General features: G+C 43.9%; 3 protein-coding genes and 1 pseudogene across 4 annotated transcripts; all 4 read right to left on the bottom strand.

Annotated features, from left to right (window-relative positions):
- Positions 1-915: 915 nt before the first annotated feature.
- TEOVI_000584500 (leucine-rich repeat protein (LRRP), putative) lies at positions 916-3,366 on the bottom strand (the record flags this gene model as incomplete). The annotated part of the gene is made up of 1 exon (XM_067220364.1): positions 916-3,366. One exon carries the CDS (start codon positions 3,364-3,366, stop codon positions 916-918), a length of 2,451 nt encoding a protein of 816 aa, XP_067076465.1.
- A 1,162-nt stretch (positions 3,367-4,528) lies between these two features.
- On the bottom strand, positions 4,529-5,416 carry TEOVI_000584400 (uncharacterized protein; the record flags this gene model as incomplete). The annotated part of the gene is made up of 1 exon (XM_067220363.1): positions 4,529-5,416. One exon carries the CDS (start codon positions 5,414-5,416, stop codon positions 4,529-4,531), a length of 888 nt encoding a protein of 295 aa, XP_067076464.1.
- Positions 5,417-9,205: 3,789 nt separating this feature from the next.
- TEOVI_000584300:pseudogene lies at positions 9,206-10,300 on the bottom strand (annotated as a pseudogene). Its single transcript has one exon. A coding segment is annotated over exon 1 (1,095 nt).
- Positions 10,301-11,477: 1,177 nt separating this feature from the next.
- Positions 11,478-11,861, bottom strand: TEOVI_000584200 (uncharacterized protein; the record flags this gene model as incomplete). The annotated part of the gene is made up of 1 exon (XM_067220362.1): positions 11,478-11,861. One exon carries the CDS (start codon positions 11,859-11,861, stop codon positions 11,478-11,480), a length of 384 nt encoding a protein of 127 aa, XP_067076463.1.
- Positions 11,862-12,799: the final 938 nt, after the last annotated feature.

Here is a 12,799-nt window from a genome sequence, read left to right as displayed (position 1 = left end):
TAAACATAGGGAGATGCTAGGTACTTAATCGATGGGTGCTAAAAGAGGTAGGTTTAGCGGAGGTAAGAAAAAGTTACAAATCAGAATTGTGCTAAATTTTTTTAAAATATGTTTGGGAGGTTTGGGGTTTACAAGAAAAGCAGATAACATTTCGGCGCTGTAAAAGTGTGGCTAATGATCATTTGTTTTACATTTTTGTTGAAGATGCGATGCCTCGGGGTGTTGTTACCCAATGTGTTAGTACTTATGGATAACATATGTCGCTTTATGCGTGCCTTTTAATTTTTTTGTCGTGGCTTCGTCTGCGTTGATATGTGTATTCGGCGACCTCTTACGCTTTTGTCACAACAACTTCTATCATTTAGAAGGCGGGTTACAAACTAAAATTTGTGAACTTTAAGGACCGTGTGGGCATGCAAAAAAAATGAGAAGAAGCGTGGAAAATACCAGTTCGTAAGTGTGCTGGAATGAAAGGGCGAGAGAAAATACGAGAACACAAGGTGATAGTGGTTGGGTGGTGAATAATCCGCTGTGTTATCAAAGAATGTTATGTATTTCGTAACTATTAGGTCATGTTTGAAATAAAAGCACCTATTCACGTAGAGTTGTCATTTCACCTTAGCGTTAAGCAACGTCATAGCCTCAATTGAAGTAGACATATGTGGCCGAAAGGTGTGTGCACCTACGGCCCCGCGCACCCGTACGATGGCAGCCACTACGTTCAACGCTTAAAATGATGGCGCAACTGGACTTGTTCCAGAAAAAAAGTTGTCTGTCTATGAAAGGGAGTGGGTATAGGCTAGCCTGCTTTCCGGTAGCATGTGTTTGACCCTGTGCCGCGCGCAAAAAAAATGTGTAAAGATCAGCTTCGGCCACACAACTGCTTACACCACCTGGCGAGCAATCATGCCGGTCTCAGATTGTTTTGACTCTAACACCCCAACCCATGAGTTCCTGTATTACCTCCCGGTCCGTGCTTTCATCGATATGTAACGTAGCGGAGCATGGAATGTTCAGGAACTCGTCACGAACGTCTTCTGCCGCGTCGCGATATCCGCAAGCGAAGAGTGATTCTAAATTCGTGCACTTGCGTAATCCAGTTAAATGTTTGAGGGATACGCATCCACAGATATCAAGGCACTTTAGTTTTATGCATCCGCTCAAATTTAAACGCGCTAATTCACAACAATATGAAAGGTTAAGAATGGCTATACTTTCCAACTCGCTCACTACACTCGCATCAACCAGCTGATTGCACCAAGAAAGGTTAAGAACAGCCAAGCAGTTCAAACCCGCTAACATATTTATGTCGGTCAGTTGACTGCACCAAGAAAGATTAAGAACACTCAAGCTCTTTAACGACCCCAACACGCTCATATCATCGAGGTTCCAGCAACCTGAAATATCCAGCGTGGTCAAATTACGGCAACACTCACTCAGCACACAGATAGCCGAAAGGCTCCTGCACCATGATACATTCAAAGATATCAGTTTTGTCGAGCATTCGCCCTTCAGTCCGCTTATATCGGCAAGTGCGTTACATTGAGATAGGTTGAGCTCCTCCAGATCCTCGTGCCCAGTCAGCATGCTCAGGTCCACAACCTCCACCAACCTGGAAAGGTTGAGCCTCACCAGCCCCTTGAGGTCCTTTAGTGCGGCGACATCAGCGAGCCTGCTGCAACCTGAGAGATTGAGTGACTTGAGTTGGGTACAGCCACTTACTCCAATCAAATCCTTAAGGCTCACACACTCTGACAAATCCAGAGACATCAAATCTATACAACCGTCCAATTTAACTAACTTTATCCCCCTTCTACTGGAAAGTTTGATAGCCGACAACTTCGCACAGCCGCTAAAATCTGTCTCCCTGAGGTTGTTGCATTCGGAAAGTTTCATGGTCGACAGACTGCGGCATCCGCTCAGAATCAGTATTTGCAGATTCACGCATCCGTCAACGTTAAGCGCCGGCAACTCCCCACAGTTGCACAAATTCAAGATTTCGAGCTCCCTGCTGTTTGAAAGATCAAGTAAAGAAGAGAGGTTTTGGCACCCACTTAAATTCACCTCTACAAGGCTGTCGCATTGAGAAAGGTTAAGTTTCTCCAGCTTCACTCTTCCGCTTAAATCCATGTAGTTAAGCTTCCGGCACATTGAAACATTAAGCTCCACCAAGTTTTTGCCCCACCTGCTTGGAATTCCGATATCTTCAAGGTCCTTACACCCGCAAAGATTCAACATTTTTAACTTTTCAAGCTCAACCAGTTCCAATTTTGTGAGTCGTGAACAAAAACAAAGGTTAAAAATTTCCAAGTTTTTGCAGTCGCATACTCCATATACGTCTTCAAGGTGCGGACACACGGAAAGATCAATCGACTTCAACTCCTTGCATCCATTCAATTTCACAACTTTAAGATGCCAACGTCCGGAAATATTTAGTGCAGTCAAACTTTCACACCCGGTGATATCCACTTCCCGCAGCTGCGGACACTCTGAAAGCTTAAGGCACACGAGTTTTCTACACTCCCCACCCAGATTCAAGTTCGTTACTTTTTTGCATCCAGAGAGATCAAGGGTTGTTAAACTCGCACAACGCTGCCACGGCATCAAATTTACTTGCGTAATTTTAGCAAAACCACGGAAGCCTAAGTCTTGAAGCTCCGATATTTCGAAGATATTAGAAACTCCTTCTGCGATGTTCTTGGAGTGATTGAGCAACAATACCTTCAATGTCTTGACGTTTCCCAACGCACTGACGTTTGTGATTCTTTCACAATTTTCACATTCCAAGCGGACCAGGCTTTTTTTACTATTACCGATAGCTTCTATGCACGCATCCGTGACGGCTACCATATCGCTCAAGTACAATTCTCTCAAATTTATTAGCCACCGACCGCAAACATCCTCCAACCCATGGACGATGTTCTGGCACCCTCGAAGCGAAAGTACTTCCAGCGTTTCATTCCTTTCAAGGGGCCTAACGTCCGTAATGTTTCTGCAATACCCGCACTCCAAAACTCTTAGATTCCCACGGCTGAGTTTGTCGATGCATCTGTCATTTGTCCCTGTGCCGTTCAGATACAGCCTTTGCAGACTCGGAAAGCACTCAACTGTGCATATTTTTTCCAACCCAGTTGTGCGGATGTTCGTGCACCAGCTAAAGTTTAGGTCCTCCAAGAACAAACCTGCCACTTCACAGAGGTTCCCCACATCCTCCACCTCCTTGAAATAGGATATATCTAATTCTTTCCATCCTTTGTTTCTTGCCGCGTTCATCCTTTCACCAAGCCCGCTGTCTGACCGCGATTGCTGTTCCCCACTTTTCGGAAACGAGTCTGTCACCGTATCACTATTTAACTGTGTTGCCATCTATGGAACTTTCCCTAACACGCTTCAAGGAAAATCAAGGAAAAACGGTAGGTAAAGCAGCAGAGACAATAGCAGAGAAAAACAACCAGCTCTTCGCAACTAACAGCCGTCGTAGACATACACGTATGTCTTCAGAATAAAATTCAACACATTACTACCCTGTTTTCTTTTCTGCATAATTTTTCAATCTCCTCGACAAATGCGCGTGAGTTTATAAAACACATAACTCTTTACGTATTCCAGTTGTGTGCCAATAGAAACGACGTACCTATAAGCATAGGTGGGACAACTGCTTTCTCTGCGTTTATCATGGCTCTCATAATATCGGTAGAAGGCGGACAACTTCCACTGTAAGTGAAACAAACCACCGGAGACAGCCTAAACGCTCCCACTTCTCACTTTATCAGCCTCCTCCCAACCCCCGATGGCGCTGATGATATGCTTTTTCCATAACCCAACTCCCCCACGTACAAAAAATATCTGCCAACTTTGTTTTTTTTGGTCGCCCACGCCACATGGCTGATTGTCACCGGGTACTTCCTGAAGTTGGATCGCACCAACTACCCACCATGCACACTTTTCCACATACACATTTTCATAAAGCAGTTTAAAAGCCGTCCCACTCGACAACCTTTTCTCACTCACACGCGCTGGCAAACAAGTGACCACTCTTGAAATTCCCATAAGAGACACCTACAACACCCAAGTACACATAAGAATTTAATACCACCCCTGCACACACACACACGCCTAGTCATCTCGTAATAGTGTTTTTTTTTACTAACAGTTACTCTCTACAACGTGTTTTCCACTTCGAAAGGAACCGTATAGCAAGTCTGTTTAAGGTCTTATTGGGCGCAGGCTACCTTTTCAACAACTTTGAGGTGGCACTGAATCAGTTCAGTGTTCCTGCCTACTTGCACTGGTTTAAAGAAATTGTCGCCATCACAAGGTTTCCTGCGTAGGAAACCACAAACACCAACAACTACAAAATTTCCGGCCATTCTCGCGTTCAAACTCAGATACACACTGTAATTACATGACAAACCCCGCTGTGGTAATATCCATCTGGCGTGCGAGAAAGGCTGTTCCAAAGAGAGACTGTGATAGTTTTCAGCCCCATATCACTGTCGATGAGTTTACCAGCTAGTCAAGATGGTGATCATTCGTTCTGAACAATCATTGGTAATACCCGTTTAGCGTTATTTCCTTCCTCAGTCGCTGCAACACCATTTCCAGGCTTATCCTTCATTTGCCTTTCCATGCGGATGCCAATAAACTCCAACCATTTTAGACGGGGAAGCCCACCGGCCTCCTCTCCGAGTACCTCCGCGACAGTCCCAACACACCCACATAGTGCGAGCTTTTTCATATTGGTGAAGAGGCACAAAAATCCCACATTTTCCATAGCCCTCTTCCCTGCAATTCTCAGCGTTTCCACCCGTCCTCGTATAGTTCGTACCTCCATTTCTTTCACGTCTCCACACTCCTCAACGGTTAATGTTTCTAGTATGGGGCATCCGAAAAGTCCGCATATCTTTGTCAAGTTCGCACATTTGAAAATATCGAAAGATAACAACTTACCAAATCCCCTCAAATTCACATCCACCAAGCCTGTGCACCGTGAGAGCGCGAGTTTCTCCAGTGTTCGACAACTTTTAAGTTCCCCTATGTTTTCCAGTTTTCGGCAGTCAGAAATATCAACCACCTTCAAGTACTTGCACTTCCCCAACCCGCTTAAATCGGTGAGTCGAGGGCACCTGCTAACTTGGACTTCTTCCAGCTGCCTGTAATATTCTCCCCCCTCTTCTTCCCCACTGGTCCCATCATCCAGTTTTACGAGATCAGGGCACCCAGATATAAACAACCCTCTCGCCGTCATTATCTGCTGGAACCCGCGACGTACGAGCGACGATAGCTCCTTTATTCCATGGCATTCCGAGATGTATATGTTCCGTTCCCTCTGTCTCATCCGCCGTTTCCTGGAGCTATTGGTACATTCCACTTCCTCACTATTTTCTTCCGTTGATTTTTTTGAAGCACTCGTCATTTTCAGATCCAACAAGTTTGCGCGTCCCGCACACGCGACTACATGAGAATGAAAAAGACAGTATCAATAGAACGTAGGGAAATTCACACTCAGCCACGCATGATATGAAGTGATGAGTGGGTAAGAACATTGGAAAAGAAGCGAGGGACCACAACATACAAGTAGGCGAGGCCAGATAATAAATCTGTTCAGTCGTTTGTTGCTTACCCACGATCACTGTTTTATATTTTAGTGTTACACACGCCGCACCGCAAATGGTCAAGTAGTGCTCCCAATCGCGATGTGCCGCTTTTTTTTTACCTTCCAGGCATCGTGTACCACCAATGCAAACAACGCACAGGCCCTTTGACTGAAGTTTGATACTTCTCCCCACATTTTGTTTCCACCTTCACCCATGCCACTTCTGTGCCGACAACAGGAAGGACACCCCCTTTTCGACACCTTCCAGTGCAGCAAGGAAAGCGACAGCACCTTGCCCGTTACCATTAGGTCACTTACCGGAAGGAAATTCAGAATTGCAACCGTTACAAGGAGTAAAGAAAGTGCTGTTCCCTCAACTTTCGACACTAGGTGGGCGGGCCCCTCAAGAATGTTTTCTGCTGCAATCATAAAGTGGTGGTGGTGTGGGACGGGGGTACAAAGCACTTTCCCAAACACAAAATGTCCGCACTTGTTTGAAGCCTGGCACTCCTTCCCTGTAGAACCAAAACGGTGCCGACGATAAAATTATTTGGCTGCGGAGGCAGCACGGAGTCGCGCGATCCTTATTGTATAAAAGGCATGCCGCGGATGGCGAGGAAGGAGTCCTCACTGCATGAATCGCGTTATGAATGCGGTGCTGCCGCTTTTTTATTTGCCCTTGGTAGACTGGAAACGATGGAAAACCATCCCACCCGGTTGTTTAATCAAAAGGAACTTATGCGCGTATGTTGAAGACTATGGTTAAGTTTTCTTCCCGAGCTAGCCTGCTGGACGTACTGACAGCAGTTGTGCCCAGGAATTCTGAAGAAGGTCGTCCTACTGCAGGAGCGACGCGCGATAAAAGGTAATTCTCGTGTTTTATCTGTTGTTTCTCTTGATTTATCCATTTATCCATGCAGGCGGCCTCGAAAGTGTTTAGTTAGTATCCGCTTATCTTTTGACTTGCCTCTTCCTCTAACGTCACAATAACACACTTTCTGCGGGTTCAACGTCCGCTACCTAAAGAAAGATGCATGTTACGTTAAAAACAAACTGCAGTCTGTCATTCGTTATTTCATCCCTCCGTAATGTGAAGGCACCACTCGCCTAACAGCTCCTCTACGCCCACGCAGAAACAACACATACTGCGGAAGTCAGAGTGCAAATGAGCGGGGGCGGTTAAGTTAATTATGTTCCCCTTTCACCTCAAACTGTAGAGGCGAGGTACACCAAAGCATAGAAAATGAAGCAGACAACACTTGACCAAACTGGGTGAGCCCTTGCTCGCGGTTCTCAGAAAGACGGTGCTCCACCTAGAAAACATTCTCTGCACTTTTGAGAAGCCATTTCGCCTTTAACACGTCCTTTCATGAGGGATAGGTAAACAATCCCCCCTTTCTTTACCACCACTTACACGTAATGCATATTTGTGGGCAGAACGGCGGCGCGGTCACCACGAGGAAGGAACGAGAAATAGAAGCAGCCTGGCATCTAGTCTACCTCTGTGAACGTTAATATACCTGTCATTCGTTATCCTTCCAAATAGCAGAACTCCACTGCTCCTCACATCAGTCCAGAAGACACTCACATTGGTTACGTTGATGTCAACCCTCCCTCCCTCGCCATCACAGACGATTGTGGCATCACCGAAAAAAGACGCCATTTCACACAACCCGTTTGCTAAGTTACTCCTTACTTTGCCAAAAAAAACCCACTGTATATGCAATATTACCCATATCTTCTCGGTATAAAACACTGTGCTCCCAACGTGTGAACACTAACCATATACATGACGTTTTTGCTTACTCCGCACGAGCACTTTTTCTGGAAGTATACACATGACGTATCGACGAGCCGCCTATTATGGGAGTGCCACTCGTGGCTGGTTTGCGCTGCGACCTTGCACCAAATGAGAAAATAAGTTCAGTCACTTTAGTTCGCTATGGTGCCGTATAGCCCTTACTCTCGCACACGCACCATACACAAACTCTCCTTCCCAGCAATCCTACTCGCCTGCACATGAAATTATACAACTTCGATACTGCCCCTGAAATAACGTTGCACCATCGTACGCAATCAGCACACCTCTCTCATCACTATTGTTATCGTAGATGCGCCAAACGGGCAATATGATCAATACCCAGATACCACCACATTTCGTCGACATGAATACGCCGTCTCCCGCATATGGTAAAAGTAAGTCAGGTTCAAGTTGTGCATCCACACAGCCAGCAGAATACTAACTGGAAGCACGCACAAGTTCAACGTAACCTCTCGTTCCTCCCCACGTAAGACTTCGCTTTTAAGTCAAATTATGAGAAAGGATACTTAACATATCCTCAGTACTCTCTCGCCCCTGCCCCAATGTTACAAAATCTCCAAAATCGACCAAAACCCCCTCGGGTGGCGGTGAACTCCCTCATCGCTCCATCGCGGAGAGTCGCCCCAAATCGTTACGGCTCCTCATAAACGAAGCCGCATACAACCGCCTTATTATTCTCAAAGAACACAACTTTCGGTCATATAGTACACCACCAAACATGAATTTATTTGCATCTCCACAGGAGAATGAATTAGGGAAAACACAGACACCTCAACCACAAGCAGTCTTAGGCCATTAACTGGATAATCAGTACCCGATCTTTTTTTTCTCAATTTTCGGGCCATTTATACTAGAACACCCCCTGGGAACTTGCCTCCCCTTTTTGATACTTCAGCCTATACACACTCTGTTTTCTCTGTTTTCAGTCGCGTAGCAAAATTCTTTGCAGGTGACCGTCTTGCATATCCGCGAAAAATGTAATAATGAAGTGGCTCCCTCTCTTGCATTTCCACCTCCCTCCGGCATACACATCGGCAACATCTACCTGATTTGGTAAGTTGAACCTAAGAACACACTTACCAGTAAGCAATATTCTTACCCACTAACTCAACCGCTTACCTCATTGCTCAAATTCCCAAATGATATTAATGACGTTAAAAACGCAGCGTCGGAGTACCTCAAAAAGGTGTCCTCGCAGCATGCACTAGATTTGATAGAAAAGGAGTCACGGGGACTCGGGACCTAATCTGCATAAGCTTACCCACACTTTTTTAATTCTCGGACCTTTACATACAAGTCCCCCACTTCACGAATGTTGTCGCAATTTTTTCGCCTGTACTGTCGTATTCAGCGTTGTGGAAAATGTGGACGACAGCACCTGCCGCCGCTCTCCGCATGCATTTAAGGGTATACATTTCCCTAACTTAAAATATCTTAAGCATGTCGAAATACGTTTCTTTACATAAGGCGAAAAATCAATTATTTACGTAATCCCCCACTCGTACAGCACATCATCCGCGAATTCGCTCGGCACTCACCGACATCAAAGCAGAAACGGCTTAGGCACTGAAACGATAAAATCATTTTAATATATGTAAGCATCTGCCACCACAGCGAAAACTAAAAATGTTTACATTACACCTCGCACACCCCCCATTATATTTTATGCCATCCAAAGGGAAGCACATATTGAAACAGAAACATTTGATTAATTTTTCCGACGGTATTAAAAAACCCATGTATCTCATCATAAATATAATAGTTTTAATATTTATATGCATATATTTTTAATTTAAGAGCAGTAAAAGAAGTATTTTTAAAGGGTTAGGGTTAGGGTTCCCATTTACTGACCAAAGTGGTCGTGTTTGTGGTTCTGCGGATGTATTAGTTCCGCTTTCATTCATTAGTGGATCTTCTAGATTATATTCAGTGTTATTACCATCATTGTGCTTGTAATTAATATTATCATTATCATTATTATTGTTATTATCATCATTAGTGCGATTGCCTTCGTTAATCTTTCGGTCCGTTGAAGGTGCGGCATCTCCAACTCCATTTGGAACGGTTTCGACGTCGTTTTCACTCGTGCCCAAATTGGTTCGTGTATCATTCGGTATTTTCTCGGCAAGTTCTTCAAGATGCTTTAACCAGGGGATGCTATGGTTGGTGAGTGTGCCGGAAGTGATGTTATACATCAAACACACCGAATTACCGTTACTTGCAGTTGCTGAGCATTGCTTCACTTCTGTTGCCTGATGACCCCCGAGTCGTACGTTTTGTGGGGGTCCTCTTTTTCCGTCTCTCGTTATTTGGAGCAGTGCCTGCACACCCCTCTTCGAGTGGCGTAAGCGATCCCTCATTGCTTCATTATTTACTGCCATAGAGGTGCATTTTCGTTTTATTTTCTCCCAATGCTGCTTAGCTTGCTCTTTATTGCTCCACACCTCACCGCTCTTGTACCACTTGTTACCGCTAAAACACAGATCTTCTGCACCAGCCCCGTCTTTGCCTGGCTTTTTGTGGGGTTTACATAGACACAAAATATCCTTTATTAAGCTTTTCCCCGCATATTTGTGGGCTCGATTTTGCCTGTCCCCGCAGTAATCTTTCCTGTCGTTTTCGCCTTCGAAAACAATTTCGGTGCTGCCTTTGTTGCCGTACAAAATGGTATTCACGGACTCGTTAACACTTTCAGGTTTCAATCCTCCAAGTGTTGGCTTTCCTTCACTCGCCAATTTCTGTATTTCAAACGTCAGATTGACAAATCCACATAATGTTTTAAACTCGTTTTCATTCAATATTTGTGAACCCTTCTTTCCTGCTTTTGAACTTTCCACTGTCCCAGTCAACAATACGACAATAAATGAGAAATATATCCGCACCCTTTATTTCTTTTGTCCTTTTTCGAAAAATCAAAAGTAAAAGCACAGACACACCAATTTCATAATACAAAGAAGAAAGTAAGCCAAGTTACCGATGGTGGCCTTTATTACGGAAACTAAAGTTTCCACCAGCACCGCATGTAACTTAAGCGTAATTTTTCCATTCCCCTCACAAGGGGAATCACCAATAACCAAACACACTCATTTACGCATAATATAATCTACTTCAGCATAAATGTGCAAAAATTCAATCCGTTTATTCACTATCATTTGCACCTCCAGCACTTCGCCTAATGGGCAAACATATTCAACAACTAATAATGGTAGTGCGTTTGTAGGTGACGTTTGTAAGAGTGACATATTATTGTACCATAATATAAAAAAAAACGTGTTTTCAAGCAGATCAAAATCTATTGTGGAGAAATCTTGTGGACAACACTTTACAAATGGGGGACAACCAACTACTATCAAAAGAATTAAAGCCCATGGAGGATATGCTACACATAATTTCATAAGAGGTACACAACATCAAGGAGGCAAAGCGATCAAATGTATGCATCCCCGTATTGAAAAGTTAAAAAAAATTAGCGGTATCAACTACAATCGAGAATAACAAAAACAACAACAAAAACATCACATCACATCGTCCCATCATTACCTTGTTTTATTGCGTTTCCCAATTATGTTTCACATTATTCTGAAAAGAATTTGCTAAAATACCTCCCCTCCTTGCACAAAACAGTGATGAAGTTGCGGATGCGGATAAAAGGGAATAGTGCCCAACTTTATACACATGCAACAACATGAACATTGCAACTCGAAAACCTTGTTTCTTATCGAAGGGACATGTACATGTTTGGCATGAAACAAATCGTGAAATAGCAACTAGAAACAACCCACAATGGATAAACCTTAAAATAAAATAAGTAATGAAGTAAAGGCAATAAAGAGAAGTGGTGTCACCAAATGTAAAGGGAGGGGGGGACAGACTCTCCTTTTTTGATACTGATGTATCTGTTTCATCTTCTCATTTGCTTACTGTAAGGATTATTCTTTTCATGAGGTTGGTCTTACTCCCAAACGTGTGCCTAACTAGGTTGCCGAGCTAACTTCCTTTATTGCTTGTTCCGCTTTTCAATCCACAATTTCCTCTTCAGCTGCCAGCTCACTTGATGTTTTATTGCGATTCCCGTTCCTCCGCATTCTTAATGCTTCTTTCCTTTTCTTCAGTCCAACCATTTGCTTCTATCATTTGTTGCGACAGACAACTACACGGGTATGTGGTAAAATCACGCGGGGATTGTTTGGCACATTCCTCTAAAGCAGTCCACATGCTTTTTGACACGTTGTTGACACAACACCAAGTGTTTTTATCCCGTACCTTCTCAGCACAGCACATCAAATCGTCCCGCCACCGTGGGAGTAATTGCTCACATGTGGGTACTCGAAAATCATCATCATCATCATCATTATCATCTTCATCACTTTTGGATGCCGCAACAATCGCAAACACTAGCACAAAAACCGTCTTTTTCATTACATGGCCAATTATATAACTCATTTTGCCTACACACTGAGATGCACTTTCAAAAAGACGAAGGCTTGTGATTGGAGGAGGAGGAGGAGAAGACTCAAAAATTAAAGAGAGAAAATATGCAAAGAAGACCATCCGGTGGTAACTCAACATGGATTTTTTCCGGCATATTATGTGCGGCAACGAAAGCGGGAAACGGAACGCGTTAATATCCCTCCAAAAACCTACAGGTAATCCGTTTGTCTAGATGGTGGTCCAATGGCTTTTTATTTCGTGCCATATTTCTTCACTTTGTATAAACCTGTAAGTGAACTTTAAAGACTTTAGTGAAGAATTAATAATTTGGTGCTATTTGTTTAAACTCTGTCTCCACATGTCGCTGCTGCTCTCGCCTCGACCCAAACTTTATGGAAACGACGTCTTCTCTTACTGCAACCCCGTGATCCTTTTAGTTCCCGATTAAATACGCAGGGAAGTGTGGAGAAAAGGAGTTGCGAGACATTCTTCTGTAACAGAAAGACATAAAGCCCTCAAACGACAACATTGCGTGCAACACCAGCAGGGGCGGGGAAAGGATGGGCGTAAAGTTGTTTATTGTCAACCTTGTCATGAAATTGTTTTAGATACTGTTAAATTTTTTTGCAAGTTTCTCTGCAGTGTATCCCACCACTGAAGGAAGAAACCATCTAAACACACTCTCAAGTCCCGTTGGCACCTCCGTTTCAGCAACCGGAGGGAAAGTAGCGACATTTACCTTCACACTCATCAGGGAAGAGCACTGAACTTCGGCACTGTCAACAACCAACAGACACAGTTCCGTAAGTGTTATGGTAAAATTTAAGTTGCCGTCGGGGAGCAAACTCACGAGTAACACCAGCCTTGAGCAGCATATAATAAGGCGTCAGACACCTTGTTACATGGGAAATAAAAAAAATATATGCGAATTCTCTCAGTAGAGAACTCGA

The sequence above is a fragment of the Trypanosoma equiperdum genome, assembly GCF_001457755.1.
Source record: "Trypanosoma equiperdum strain OVI genome assembly, contig: ctg_1130, whole genome shotgun sequence".
NCBI classification, from domain to species: Eukaryota; Euglenozoa; class Kinetoplastea; order Trypanosomatida; family Trypanosomatidae; genus Trypanosoma; species Trypanosoma equiperdum.
The sequence above is the reverse complement of the archived record's forward strand: the minus strand, read 5'-3'. Positions and strand labels throughout refer to the sequence as shown.